At 35.8% G+C, this 16450-nt stretch overlaps 1 protein-coding gene across 11 annotated transcripts in view; it reads right to left on the bottom strand.

The window, feature by feature from the left end:
- Window positions 1-2762: 2762 nt before the first annotated feature.
- Window positions 2763-16450, bottom strand: part of Cnbd1 (cyclic nucleotide binding domain containing 1) — a 354753-nt gene continuing 341065 nt past the window's right edge. For 7 of the 11 annotated variants that reach the window (NR_197179.1, NR_197181.1, NR_197180.1 and 4 more), the window contains 1 exon segment: window positions 3035-3560. Coding sequence is in view for 5 of the 11 variants with exons in the window: in NM_001431269.1 (NP_001418198.1) it covers window positions 3441-3560 (120 nt within the window). In the remaining 6 variants the exon portion in view is untranslated. 11 annotated transcript variants of the gene reach the window in all.

Raw genomic sequence — 16450 nt, forward strand, 5'->3', positions numbered from 1 at the left:
AACAACAAAACTATCCTATCATGGTGAGTGAGATCATGTGACATAGCTATCACTTTTGTTTCCTGTCCCTTTAGGTGTACTCTGAGGACTTACAAAATGGAAATTTATTGATTAGTCTGCAGTGGCCTACATATTATTTTACATTTCTGTTACAGAAACAAAAGAATTAATGAAAACATGAATCTATCTGCCTTCATCTCTATGTACATAAAATAACAAGAGAAACTTCTCATGTACTTTTTATAATATTTTTTTTAAATTTCAATTATAGTTGCATATACGTAACTGTGTGTATATTTATGCTTATGGATGCAAGGCTTCTGAATGCTACAGGAGGGTGTTTGAGTCTCTGAACCTCAAGTTTACAGGGAGTCATAGACTGACTGACAAATTTGGAATTAAACTTTCATTTTCCATGAGTCTAGGAAGTACCACTCACCACTGAGAAATCCCTCTAGCCCTGAAATTTGAATATTTTTCATGGTAAAATTTTAATCCTTTCCTAGCATAATTCCCTGCTCCTATATGTAATTCAGCTCATGTTGTCAGTATAAAAAGTGTTTAAGATTTGAAAAAGTCAATAAAGGATAAGTAGTTAGAAATGTGTGTATGTGTGTGTACATGTAAGTATAGATATACCTGCATATGTACATACATACATATGTACATGGATATATATTATATCTTCAGTATTATCCCTGTAATAATATCTTATTCTGTGAAAACCGAAAGCTACAATCATATAAACAGATTTGAGCTCCTACAGAATTTGTTGTTGGGCAGACTTCAAGTGTATAGTACAGAGTGTACTTTAGGTACATGTCTGTGGATATTCAGAAGGCAAAGGTAAGATTGATGGCTGAATAGGAATCAATTGGTCTAAATACACAAAAACATCCAGATAGAAAAACATTTAGATCCTATTTTCTCTGTATTCAAAGCTGACCTAAGGCTTTCCATTTTTATCTCCTAAAAATATCTGAATCTGTTTCCCTCTAGCTCTTTCTAGCACTGCTTATTTCAAACCCTCTTTTACTTAATGTGGACAATTAACATTTTTTTCTTGTTGTGTCTCTGCTTGTATGTCCTCCGATTGTTTGACCTTCATAAAGAACTAAAGGTTCTTTCATTACCTAAAAACTCCTTCATACATTCACCGAGCTATAGTTCTCACATTACAAAAATGTAAGTCAAAAGTATAGCAACTATGCCTATCATAGCAATGTCACATGAGGCAAGGTTTATAGTTAGTGCATCCAGTGACAAATGAAAAAGGAAGCCTCATTTTCCCAAAGTAAAACCTTTAAGATAGAAACAAAAGACTATTCAGCACACAATGAGGTTTCCTATGACTTTGACAAGTGCCAAGTTCCACGTTTTGAACAAATCACTTACAACATCATTTTTGCTGTTTCTAGGGAGTTATCTTCGTTTTCAGAACTGGCTCTGGAAGGAATGATCCAGAACTCCAGTGCACTTGCTCTTTAAGTTATGCAGTGCTCCATATGCTTCTACCAGACAGTATCTGTTCCTTAGAAATACTGTTTTTTCTCTAGAGACTCAATCATTCACTCATGAAATCATCACTTAAAAATTAATTGTAAGAGCTATTTCCTGAATGACAACATGGCTCTCACTGTATGTTTACAGCTGTGGATATAATGCAATTCCATAATATTTTTATATTTTTTGTTCTACATACAGATTAATTTAAAGAGACAGGTCCATATGTTCATTATATTTCAATTTAATATGAGGGACATATATGGGTTATATATTGTGTGAGTGACACATAATGATTGTAAATGTTATAATAATCTTAGCCACTATTATCTCCTATTTTTCTCCTAAAATGATAAGAATTAATTTCTTAGGAGACTGCATTCTGGGCATCTTGTTACAAAGCTTTATTCCTACCACTGCAGATTTTAATTTCTTGGCTAGCCTATACTCCAAAATGAGTTCAAAGTAAATATAAACTTGATAACCAAATCTTAAAGAGAAAAATTAAAAACATGCAATTAAAATAATATAAGAGCTTGACTTGAAATTATTGGGAGAATCTGAAAGTATCTTTTTAATATTTTTCACTTTTTAGTGGTTATTATATTTATTTACATTTTAAATGTTAACCCCCTTAACAGTTTCCCCTCCACAAGCCCCTATCCCCACCTCCCTCTCCCCTGCCTCTTTGAGGATATTCCCTCATCCGTCAGCCCACTCCTGTCTCAGTGCCCTAGTATTCTCCTATCCTGGGTCATCAAGCCTCTACAAGGAGCTCTCATCCCAGTGATGTCAGATAAGACCATCCTCTGCTATGTGTGTAGCTGGAGCCATGGTTCCCTCTGTGTGTACTCTTTGGTTGGGGGTTTAGGTCCTGGGAGCTTTGGGGGATCTGGTTGATTGATATTGTTGTTCTTCCTATGAGGTTTGGCTCTTTACCCCTGAGTCATCTCCCTGAGTATTTGAAAATATTTTATGCTTGAGACATTTGTCATACTAAAAATAGTATTATAAAAATCTGAATTTTATATATAGAGAGATTTTCTTTCAAACTCTATTCAAATTGAATTGTTATTGAGTTAATCCAGTGCTTCTACGTAAGGATGAGGATACAAATGAATTTTTCTGTTTCTACATACATTCATCATTACTTTCACCAGTCATTTTTGCTTATATTAGACAATTTTACATATTATATGAATGAACAATTATAGTGAGATACATACCATCGAATGGAAAATAATTTTAAATGTAAAATTATAAAATGTAAAATGGTTTTATTTGGAAGATATTATATAAGCTAGAAGGATCCTTTATAAAAAGATCATATATTAATATGACAAGAAAGCAGTAGAAGTGTTGTAAAAATACATTGTAACTAGGATAATTTAGAATAGTAAGATTCAATACTAATATTGTATTAAAATATAGTAGGTAGAAATTCTCATTTCTTACATACAATATCTAGCACAGAGTGAGTAAACTATACTTTGCAACTAATTCTAAAATTTTAAATAAAACTGCTAAGTTTAATGGAAAATGTTTTTATTGTCATATGCTGTACAAGGAAATAAAATGTGGTATTTTATTTAAATATCTCTACTTAGTGTTTCCATGTAGGAAAGTATTTTACTTAAAGCTTTGGAGCCCTTTACAATCATTGCTATAAAAGATACCACTTATTTTCATTTATAATATACTATCTCACAATGAAAAACCTATGACAATATAAAAATCATTTAGCTATACAAAGCAAATATACTGAGAGGTGATACATAGTAAAGTATTAGAAGGGCTATTGCTATCTGTTGTAGAAAATAAAATAGATATAGTTTTATATATAACTATTTAGAGCTGTTCAAAAAATAAATAAAGTAAAATGGCCAAAAAGCAATTGAATATTAAAGATGGAAGCACTGGATATAAAGAGACTTGTATCATGTATAAGTGATAAGACTGCTCTTAAAGTTCTTGGGGATCGTTGACCAATCGTGTTCCCATTTTCCAAAGCCAGGAAGAACTCCTTTACTTTGAAAGATTCCTTGAATCGTCTTATTCTATAAAAAGAAAAAAATGTTAATAATTAATTCCACCTTATTTAAACATTGTCATGATAATAATAATACCATACATTTTATAACAAACAATAAAAAACACAGAACTTTTAAGGGAGTAGATTTCACATAAACGGAATATATAAAATGAATAAATCTATCAAATTTTGTGAATTAAATTTCTCAGTCAACCTTGTTTTAATATTCAAAAAATTACAGAGAAAAAAACAAAGTATAATTTTAAATTTACAATGCCTGCTTTTGTCTTCCTCTTATTGATAAGAAGCAGATAAAATGTAATTAATTGGTTTATTTTTATACTTTCTATTATTTTTTTTAAAATTGCATTTATTATGTATATATGTAGATACAAAAGTGTGCTTTTATGTGCATTCATATAGGGTGTGTGTGTGTGTGTGTGTGTGTGTGTGTGTGTGTGTGTGTGTGCGCTTCAGGGACAGTCTTTGGTAGCCAATTCTTTCTACCATATTGATTCAAGACACCCAACACAGATCATTAAGCTTGGTGACAAATATCATTGCCTGCTGAGCCATCTTGTGAGCTTTGTAACTTCTCAAGACCATTAATTTTTAAAGTTTCTAGAAATGATTAACATTAACTTTTGTTTCTTTTATCTTTGACTCCAATATAATTACATCATTTTCCCTATGTTTTCTGCTCCATAAATTCTATTTACTTCTCCTTGCATTTCTTTCAAATTCATGCCCTCCTTTTCTATTAATTATTCACAGATGTACACATACAAACACATACAAATATATATATTTGTGTATTTAATTTGTGTGTATGACGATTTCCAGTGGATAACAAATTGGTGTGTTCTCCTCTGAGGAAAACGATTTCTCCCATTCTCAGTATTCCTAGTTGCCTATACTTCTTTATGTAGGACTGAAGTCTTGTGATCTTTCCTCTGTCTATTATGCCATGTCTATTATTGTTCTTGTTCAGCTTGTGTTTATGCAGTTATGGTAGTGAGACCTTTAGGGTATAGTTTCTGATATTACAAAGACGCAGAATGTCGCAGCAAACTCCTTGAGCCTCTGTCTTTTACAGTCCTTTCCAGTCTTCATCAATTTTCCCTGAACCTTAGATACAGATATTGTTCATCTTTTAAATACCCATCACCTCATGGATGACTCTACATGATGCCTGAACAGTACTTGGCCAGTGCATTGGGCAGAGACATGTGTGAGCTCTGAAAACACTTTCTGCAGCCTAGAACATGGTCATATTGTCAGTTGTGAAAGAAGGACTATAATGAGAGCCAGGCTTAACTTCACTAGGCAGTCATATAAACTCTTATAGTTATCTATAGCAGGGGCTAAGTGTTATTTGCACAATGCATGAGATAATTTAATCTGGAGAATGATATTTATATTTTAAAAGCATATCTTATTATAAGCCTGATTTTATTTTTATGCTGCTCTTTACTTTAAGAATCAGATAATTAAAACCAGTGGAAAATAAATTTACTAGTAAGTAAAATGTTACAAAAAATGTTCCACTTAACTCTTACAGACACAGTGACAGATGGAGAGTTTTTAGTTTTTAATGGAGAATCCTGAGGTGTTTTTTTAATAAAAGTTTCTGACTCTCATGACTGATGTTAAAAATTGTGTTACATATTGACTTAAATAAAAATAATAATTAGATTTTAATTCTTAAAAAAGAAGTAGCTTCCAACTGGTAAAAGAAATGTTCATAAAACAATTATGAAATCAGTAATACTCAAGTTAATTAATTTAAGAGATAATATAATTATGTTGAAACTATATCTGGTCTAAGAAACTGAATATGGTTCATTCTATTATAACACAACTTTGCTTTTTTCTCATTAGTTGAACAAACTAATACTATTTAGTATGGTAATTTAATCTTTGTATTGCAACTCTTTATTTGAAAGGTTAATATTCTTTGTCCATATATCCTATCATGAAGTTATTTTCCATTCAATTGCTTCAAATTATTCCATATTAAATCACCAAATCTGTTTCCACAAAACCTTCCATAATTTTATACTTTAGCTAAAATCGATTAGCAGAGTTCTCTAGCAATTTAAAATTAGCAATCAAAATGTGTCAGATTTTCAGTGTTTTGTCAAACTCAAAATAACAAGCATTATTTATGTAAGTTGATAATAAGGAGATCTATAGTATTCTTACAACAGGAGCTATTCCAGGAAAACTGAAACATATGGAGCACTTTGAAGTGTCCAGAAGCCTGAAAATTCCCAAGTTAAAGCTCTGATAATTTATGTGTATAGCGGAACCCTTCAGATCCATGGATTGAAGCTCATTTTTAAACCAATACCTGCTTCTTTCTGGTACCATAAAATAAGAATACAGTCATATTTAAGCAAATAGCTTCAACTGATCATTTCATAGTTAAAAAAAGAAGCTATGTAAGCAGGAGGAAATATGTTGACCAATAGGGTTGCAGAATGTCAGACAGTTATATCAATGCAAACATAAAATATATGGGCCATCATTCAGAAGGCGATACCAATAGATTTGTAGAAATAATATAGAACTGCACAATATTCCTGTTTTTATTCACATTTCTCTTTGATAAAGTAATTAATGGCTATTTATAACAAGTTATTCACTGCATGCAAAGAGAACAGTGGGACTGCTTCAGTAGACGCTAAGGCACTTCAGCATCAATATCAGTCTGACTCCACAGGCAATAAAGTTCCAAAGTGTACTTTAATTCTTTCCATTACTGTAAGCAGATAGAAAGCGACTCTAAGGAAGACTAAACAACTTTGGCCCCAAGTTTACTATTTAAGAAGGGAAATAGTTCAACTCAGTAGGAAAGTAATGCAGTTGAACTTCAGGCACCTTGTCACATCATGTGTGATGCTAAAACAAGCAAACAAACAAACAAACACATACCAAAAAACCTAATAAACCACAAAAAGTAGAAATCTTATTGGTGAAGCTCCTTTTAGCACCTTCACTTATTTTGAAATTGATTTTTTCAGCATAGAACTCCTTTCCCTGAACTGATGCCACACACATTCATTTTGAGTACTGCCTACTCAGCTAAACCTCTCTGGAAATGTCTCCAAAGACACTGTCAAAACTATGTCTTCTAGATGGTTCTAAATACACTCAAGCAGACTACCACAAATAACTATCATGATTAACATACAAATGTCATGGCTCTCATTGCCTAGGGAAGATATTTACTCATAACATATATATATATATATATATATATATATATATATATATATATATATACACTACTTGATGGTCAAATGCAGCAGAAATGTAAAAATGTATCTTTGGACAAAAAGACTAATCACTAAGAGATCCATTAATTTGCTCATGCTACGGTATTTAGAAAGTAACAGTTCTTTAATATTCTCTGTCTCATAATCTATTGAAAAAAACTGAATCTCTGAACTTACAGGAAATTGGACTTGATCATGCTTAGATATTTTATTTTTTGTAATGAACAATGTGGATATCATTGATCTAATGAAATTAAAGCCTTTGAGAACATCTGGACTTTTTAAGGTACATCAATGACATATTCTACAATGAGCCCTCTCTCACTCAGTCCTGAGTGAGTGGCTCACCTGTTATGAGAAGAACATATGTAGCCTGTTCTTTCTAGTTTGAAAAGAAAATTATTCTCTCTTCAGAATGCCACCTGGTCAATAATAGCCTGGAGAAGCAGACATGTAGTGGACATATAATCCCAAGTCCTTTTGCTATTTTGTACAATGATGATCCCAATCTCTACATTCTTGTCTCATTCTTAAATCAAATGAACCAATGTCTTTTTTCAACACTAGTTACAGATGTTAAAGCTGTGAGTATAAGCACAATGTTTTGGAGTGATTTGATTTTGTGCTGATTGTTTTACTAACTCACTATGCTTGCCTTTCTTAGATGTGCATAACTCACTGGGTCTGCCACAGAGACTTTCACTTAATAGATGTCCACATACCCCTGCACCATCTGATTAAACTTTTAGCTCCTATTATTCCTCTCCTCCATTATTTCTTATCACATGGGTTATAACGTTTCTTATAACTATGTTCTTTACTGGACTACAAAATCATGGTTCCTCCCATGTTCACATGTATCTCTTTCATGTATTCTTCACTTTGTTTAAATCTTTCCTCCATGTATTTCCTAATCCACATCACTCCACTATTGCTTGTACCTATTTGAGTCTGATCTTTCCCCTCTCTGCTTCTACCTTACATATCCTACCCCTCAAGTGCATTCTCGCTTTGGTCTATGGCTAGTTTCCTGACTACCATGAGTACTTCAGCCTAAACACACAAAACACAAAATTTAAAACTAGAACCTCTGCAGAAGATAGAATATTTATGACTTCTAGTTTGGGGCCTGGTTGATCTCACTCAATGTGGTTTTTCATTCCAATAATTTATTTACAAATTGCGTGATTTCTATTTTCTTAATGATGAGTATTATTCCATTGCATATATGTACCACATTTTCACAGTCCATTTACCACTTGACTGACATGCAGGGTAATTCTGTTTCTCAACTGCTGTAAATAGACTAGCAATAAACTTGGATGTGCAATAAGTATGTAGTAGAATATAAAAACTTTTGAGTTAGTCATGGGATGTCATATCTGGGTCATACTTTACTTCTATTTCCATGGTTTTGAGTAACTTTCAGACTCAGTTTCAAAAGTTACTGTACCAGTTTTAAAATCCATTTATATTTAGTTTTGGAAATTTTCTGTTCAAAAAACATAGCCCTGTTTTAATTGGAATTTAAAATTTTAATTTTTTAATTTTATGTTATTTTATAAACTAGTCTTCTGCCAGAAGTATAGTTGGTAAAACGTTTGTCCCAATTGGCTGGCTAAATCCTATTCAATTGATCACTTCCTTTACCACTTTCTAACAAATTATTGATCGGAAGTAACATGATATGCTGTTATTATTTCTCCTGGTTTCCCATAAGAACTAAACTAACACCCTATTGTTGAGGTAACCTCATATTTTGATTTCAGGATGTAGAGAAATCAACCTTGCACTAATGACAAAATATTCTCCCTGCTGGATATATTTCACAGTGCTTGAAATTTCTATGTAGGATCCAGGGATAAAAAAATAACAATAGCTGTCTTTGTTGCACAGTGTTGGACCATGAATGCCATAATATCTACCCACTGTGCAAGATGTTCCACTGGTGAATAATGCCATAAGAGATGAAGAGTAGTACATCTTTCTTCATTTGATATGAGGCCTTCTGCAAGGAAGGAATTCATGCCTCATAGAATAAGGGAGGTCAAAAACTATTGCTAGGGAAGCCATTGGCCCTAAGAGAGAACCTATTGATGTAATTTTGATAAAAGATTGTGTTACCACATTCTATTATTACTATTCATGTGCAAATTCTTGGATTTGTGGTGTTTTCATTGTTGATAAAAGAAGCTTGTTTTAAAAGAGGGTAGTGTTTAATATAAAGTTCTGCTACCATTTAAAAATCCTGAAAATAATTCACTGAATCAAGAAACTAATGCTGAAGTAAGTGAGATCTGTATCTGGAGACATAATAGAAGACTGGATGTAAAGAATGCAAGGGATAGGAAGGGATGCTGAGTAAGATTGTTCTCTGGGTAGGACATGGTTCTTATACATACACACATAGATGCTGTGGTTACTAGCAAAAGATCAAAAGAATTAGAAAGTAACCAGAAAGCAAAAAAGTTCCTGATGCTCTAGTTGCAAAGTTATGGCAATGTATGGATGCTGAATAAAAGCGAATCACTTTTTATGGAATGGTAGCCATCAGTAGGTTATCCTTACCCCAATGAATGACCTCACTCAATTAAACAAATTGGTGTTACAAATAAGACTTATTGAGTTATAAAGGAAAAGAAGACAAAGTTTGGAGGAATGTCTTGGGACAATGGGAGCATTAGAGAGGGAACTGACCAATACACACTGTGTACACAAATGAAATTTTAATAAAATAAAAGTAAAATAAAAACTAAGTATATCTCTGCTCCCAAACCCCGTGGGAGAGAGACCTCACCACCTGTTCAGGTGGGCACTCCTGAGGCTGCAGAGCAGAAGAGACCACCAACACTCCCCATACCTGCCCACATCCCCAGCCCAAGAGGAAACTGTATATGGCCTCTGGGTTCCCGTAGAGAAGGGCCCAAGAGCAGCAGGACTGCTGGCCTGAGACACCGCCATAATCTGAAGGGAGATACCGGATAAACATTTCTGTGCACCAAAATCCAGTGGGAGGGAGAGTTAAACTTTCAGATAGGCAGACACGCCTGGGAAACCAGAAAAGACGGCACTCTGCACACATCTATGACGCCAGAGGAACACACCCCACGAGCAAACTTGAGCCTTGGGACCACAGGTAAGACCAACGATTCTGCTGCAAGTGAGGTGCCTGGTGAACTCCAGACACAGGCCCACAGGAACAGCTGAAGACCTGTAGATAGGAAAAACTACATGCCCGAAAGCAGAACACTCTATCCACATAACTGGCTGAAAGAAAACAGGAAAACAGGTCTTCAACACTCCTGACACACAGGATTACAGGACAGTCTAGCCACTGTCAGAAATAGCAGAACAAAGTAACACTAGAGATAATCTGATGGCTAGAGGAAAGCACAGGAACCCAAGCAACAGAAACCAAGACTACATGGCATCATCGGAGCCCAATTCTCCCAACAAAGCAAACATGGAATATCCAAACACACCAGAAAAGCAAGATCTAGTCTCAAAATCATATTTGATCATGATGCTGGAGGACTTCAAGAAAGACATGAAGAACTCCTGTAGAGAACAAGTAGAAGCCTACAGAGAGGAATCGCAAAAATCCCTGAAAGAATTCCAGGAAAACACAATCAAACAGTTGAAGGAATTAAAAATGGAAATAGAAGCAATCAAGAAAGAACACATGGAAACAACCCTGAATATAGAAAACCAAAAGAAGAGACAAGGAGCTGTAGATACGAGCTTCACCCACAGAATACAAGAGATGGAAGAGAGAATCTCAGGAGCAGAAGATTCCATAGAAATCATGGACTCAACTGTCAAAGATAATGTAAAGGGGAAAAAGCTACTGGTCCAAAACATACAGGAAATCCAGGACTCAATGAGAAGATCAAACCTAAGGATAATAATATAGAAGAGAGTGAAGACTCCCAGCTCAAAGGACCAGTAAAAATCTTCAACAAACTCAGAGAAGAAAACTTCCCTAACCTAAAAAAAGAGATACCCATAGGCATACAAGAAGCCTACAGAACTCCAAATAGATTGGACCAGAAAAGAAACACCTCCCATCACATAATAGTCAAAACACCAAATGCACAAAATAAAGAAAGAATATGAAAAGCAGTAAGGGAAAAAGGTCAAGTAATATATAAAGGCAGACCTATCAGAATCACACCAGACTTCTCGCCAGAAACTATGAAGGCCAGAAGATCCTGGACTGATGTCATACAGACCCCAAGAGAACACAAATGCCAGCCCAGGTTACTGTATCCAGCAAAACTCTCAATTAACATTGATGGAGAAACCAAGATATTCCATGACAAAACCAAATTTACACAATATCTTTCTACAAATCCAGCACTACAAAGGATAATAAGTGGTAAAGCCCAACATAAGGAGGCAAGCTATACCCTAGAAGAAGGAAGAAACTAATCGTCTTGGCAACAAAACAAAGAGAATGAAAGCACACAAACATAACCTCACATCCAAATATGAATATAATAGGAAGCAATAATCACTACTCCTTAATATCTCTCAACATCAATGGCCTCAACTCCCCAATAAAAAGCATAGATTAACAAACTGGATACGCAACGAGGACCCTGCATTCTGCTGCCTACAGGAAACACACCTCAGAGACAAAGACAGACACTACCTCAGAGTGAAAGGCTGGAAAACAACTTTCCAAGCAAATGGTCGGAAGAAGCAAGCTGAAGTAGCCATTCTAATATCAAATAAAATCAATTTTCAACTAAAACTCATCAAAAAAGATAAGGAAGGACACTTCATATTCATCAAAGGAAAAATCCACCAAGATGAACTCTCAATCCTAAATATCTATGCCCCAAATACAAGGGCACCTACATACGTAAAAGAAACCTTACTAAAGCTCAAAACACACATTGCACCTCACACAATAATAGTAGGAGATTTTAACACCACACTCTCATCAATGGACAGATCCTGGAAACAGGAATTAAACAGAGACGTAAACAGACTAAGAGAAGTCATGAGCCAAATGGACTTAACAGATATTTATAGAACATTCTATCCTAAAGTAAAAGGATATACCTTCTTCTCAGCTCCTCATGGTACTTTCTCCAAAATTGACCATATAATTGGTCAAAAAACGGGCCTCAACAGGTACAGAAAGATAGAAATAATCCCATGCATGCTATCAGACCACTATGGCCTAAAACTGGTCTTCAATAACAATAAGGGAAGAATGTCCACATACACGTGGAAATTGAACAATGCTCTACTCAATGATAACCTGGTCAAGGAAGAATTAAAGAAAGAAATTAAAGACTTCTTAGAATTTAATGAAAATGAAGGTACAAGATACCCAAAGTTATGGGATACAATGAAAGCTGTGCTAAGAGGAAAACTCATAACGCTGAGTGTCTGAAGGAAGAAAGAGGAGAGAGCATATGTCAGCAGCTTGACAGCACACCTAAAAGCTCTAGAACAAAAAGAAGCAAATACACCCAGGAGGAGGAGAAGGCAGGAAATAATCAAACTCAGAGCTGAAATCAACCAAGTAGAAACGAAAAGGACCATAGAAAGAATCAACGGAACCAAAAGTTGGTTCTTTGAGAAAATCAACAAGATAGATAAACCCTTAGCCAGACTAACCAGAGGACACAGAGAGTGTTTCCAAATTAACAAAATCAGAAAGGAAAAGGGAGACATAACTACAGATTCAGAGGAAATTCAAAAAATCATCAGATCTTACTATAAAAGCCTATATTCAACAAAACTTGAAAATCTGCAGGAAATGGACAATTTCCTAGACAGATAGATACCAGGTACCGAAGTTAAATCAGGAACAGATAAACCAGTTAAACAACCCCATAACTCCTAAAGAAATAGAAGCAGTCATTAAAGGTCTCCCAACAAAAAAGAGCCCAAGTCCAGAAGGGTTTAATGCAGAATTCTATCAGACCTTCATAGAAGACCTCGTACCAATACTATCCAAAATATTCCACAAAATTGAAACAGATGGATCACTACCGAATTCCGTCTATGAAGCCACAATTACTCTTATACCTAAACCACACAAAGACACAACAAAGAAAGAGAACTTCAGACCAATTTCCCTTATGAATATCAACGCAAAAATACTCAATAAAATTCTGGCAAACCGAATCCAAGAGCACATCAAAACAATCATCCACCATGATCAAGTAGGCTTCATCCCAGGTATGCAGGGATGGTTTAATATACGGAAAACCATCAACGTGATCCATTACGTAAACAAACTGAAAGGTCAAAACCACATGATCATTTCATTAGACGCTGAGAAAACATTTGACAAAATTCAACACCCCTTCATGATAAAAGTCCTGGAAAGAATAGGAATTCAAGGCCCATACCTAAACATAGTAAAAGCCATATACAGCAAACCAGTTGCTAACATTAAACTAAATGGAGAGAAACTTGAAGCAATCCCACTAAAATCATGGGCTAGACAAGGCTGCCCACTCTCTCCCTACTTATTCAATATAGTTCTTGAACTTGTAGCCAGAGCAATCAGACAACAAAAGGAGGTCAAGTGGATACAGATCAGAAAAGAAGAAGTCAAAGTATCACTATTTGCAGATTATATGCTAGTATATTTAAGTGATCCCAAAAGTTCCACCAGAGAACAACTAAAGCTGATAGACAACTTCAGCAAAGTGGCTGGGTATAAAATTAACTCAAATGAATCAGTAGCCTTCCTCTACACAAAAGAGAAACAAGCCGAGAAAGATATTAGGGAAATGACACCCTTCATAATAGACCCAAATAATACCTTGGTGTGACTTTAACCAAGCAAGTAAAAGATTTATACAATAAGAACTTCAAGACTCTGAAGAAAGAAATTGAAGAAGTCCTCAGAAGATGGAAAGATCTCCCATGCTCATGGATTGGCAGGATTAATATAGTAAAAATGGCCATTTTACCAAAAGCGATCTACAGATTCAATGCAATCCCCATCAAAATACCAATCCAATTCTTCAAAGAGTTAGACAGAACAATTTGCAAATTCACCTGGAATAACAAAAAACCCAGGATAGCTAAGACTCTATCCTCAACAATGAAAGGACTTCAGGGGGAATCACTATCCCTGAACTCAAGCAGTACTACAGAGCAATAGTGATAAAAACTGCATGGTATTGGTACAGAGACAGACAGATAGACCAGTGGAACAGAATTGAAGAACCAGAAATGAACCCACACACCTATGGGCACTTTATTTTTGACAAAGGAGCCAAAACCATCAAATGGAAAAAAGATAGCATTTTCAGCAAATGGTGCTGGTTCAACTGGAGGTCAACATGTAGAAGAATGCAGATCGATCCAAGCTTATCACCCTGTACAAAGCTTAAGTCGAAGTGGATCACGGATCTCCACATCAAACCAGATACACTCAAACTAATAGAAGAAAAACTAGGGAAACATCTGGAACACATGGGCACTGGAAAATATTTCCTGAACAAAACACCAATGGCTTATGCTCTAAGATCAAGAATCAACAAATTTGGATCTCATAAAACTGCAAAGTTTCTGTAAGGCAAAGGACACTGTGATTAGGACAAAACGGCAACCAACAGATTGGGAAAAGATCTTTACCAATCCTACAACAGATAGAGGGCTTATATCCAAAATACACAAACAACTCAAGAAGTTAGATCGCAGGGAGACAAATAACCCTATTAAAAAATGGGGTTCAGAGCTAAACAAAGAATTCAAGGCTGACGAATGCCGAATGGCTGAGAAACACCTAAAGAAATGTTCAATATCTTTGGTCATAAGGGAAATGCAAATCAAAAGAACCCTGAGATTTCACCTCACACCAGTGAGAATGGCTAAGATCAAAAACTCAGGTGACAGCAGATGCTGGCAAGGATGCGGAGAAAGAGGAACACTCCTCCATTGTTGGTGGGATTGCAAACTGGTACAACCATTCTGGAAATCAGTCTGGAGGTTCCTCAGAAAATTGGACATTGAACTGCCTGAGGATCCAGCTATACCTCTCTTGGGCATATACCCAAAAGATGCCCCAACATATAAAAAAGACATGTGCTCCACTATGTTCATCGCAGCCTTATTTATAATAGCCAGAAGCTGGAAAGAACCCAGATGCCCTTCAACAGAGGAATGGATACAGAAAACGTGGTACATTTACACAATGGAATATTACTCAGCTATCAAAAACAATGACTTTTTGAAATTCGTAGGCAAATGGTCAGAACTGGAAAATATCATCCTGAGTGAGGTAACCCAATCACAGAAAAACACACATGGTATGCACTCATTGATAAGTGGCTATTAGCCCAAATCCTTGAATTACCCTAGATGCCTAGAACAAATGAAACTCAAGACAGATGATCAAAATGTGAATGGTTCCCTCCTTCTTTAAAAGGGGAACAAGAATACCCTTGGCAGGGAATAGAGAGGCAAAGATTAAACAGACACAGTAGGAACACCCATTCAGAGCCTGCCCCACATGTGGCCCATACATATACAGCCATCCAATTAGACAAGATGGATGAAGCAAAGAAATGCAGGCCGACAGGAGCCAGATGTAGATCGCTCCTGAGAGACACAGCCAGAATACAGCAAACACAGAGGCGAATGCCAGCAGCAAACCACTGAACTGAGAATAGGACCCCCTTGAAGGAATCAGAGAAAGAACTGGAAGAGCTTGAAGGGGCTCGAGACCCCATAAGTACAACAATGCCAAGCAACCAGAGCTTCCAGGGACTAAGCCACTACCTAAATCTATACATGGACTGACCCTGGACTCTGACCTCATAGGTAGCAATGAATATCCTAGTAAGAGCACCAGTGGAAGGGGAAGCCCTGGGTCCTGCTAAGACTGAACCCCCAGTGAACTAGATTGTTGGGGGCAGGGCGGCAATGGGGGGAGGATGGGGAGGGGAACACCCATAAGGAAAGGGGAGGGGGGAGGGGAGTGTTTGCCCGGAAACCAGGAATGGGAATAACACTTGAAATGTATATAAAAAATACCCAAGTTAATAAAAAAAAACTAAGTATAAAGGATAATCAAAAGCCAGATTTGCTAATTTTTTGGTAGTGCTCTTAGGCTTAAAATATATTAGTATTATTTCTGTTTATACCATTTAATTTTAATAATTATAAACACAGAAGGAAGGAAAGGGGGAAAATGGGAAATTATGATATAAACCAACTTTTCTAACATCCAATTTTTCTGTTTTTCTTACAAAATGTCAGATCAATTTACATCCCTAAGGTTTTCAAGGCATAGTACAATATTCTTAACTCCCTTCATTCTGTGACATGATCCCATCACCCACCTATGCAATATTTTCATCACCACAGCTGACAGTCTGTACCCAGTAATTAGCAAACACCCAAACTGTTCTCCACTCAGTCCCAGAGAACCTCTATTGAACCTTCTGTTTCAGTGAATTGAGGAGTCATGGGAAGAGAATCATATCCCATGTGCCCTTCTTTGTCTAGCTATATCTCTCAGTCCAATGTCTTCTAAGGACATCTGTGCTACAGCATGTGTTGCAAGTTTATTCTCTCTTGTAGAATTATGCCTCAGATGGAAAATATGAGTATGCTTGGCAAAAATATGGTAAGAACTTGGAAACTGGAAAAA

This window comes from Rattus norvegicus, chromosome 5 (genome assembly GCF_021556685.1).
Source record: "Rattus norvegicus strain SHRSP/BbbUtx chromosome 5, alternate assembly SHRSP_T2T, whole genome shotgun sequence".
NCBI lineage: Eukaryota > Metazoa > Chordata > Mammalia > Rodentia > Muridae > Rattus > Rattus norvegicus.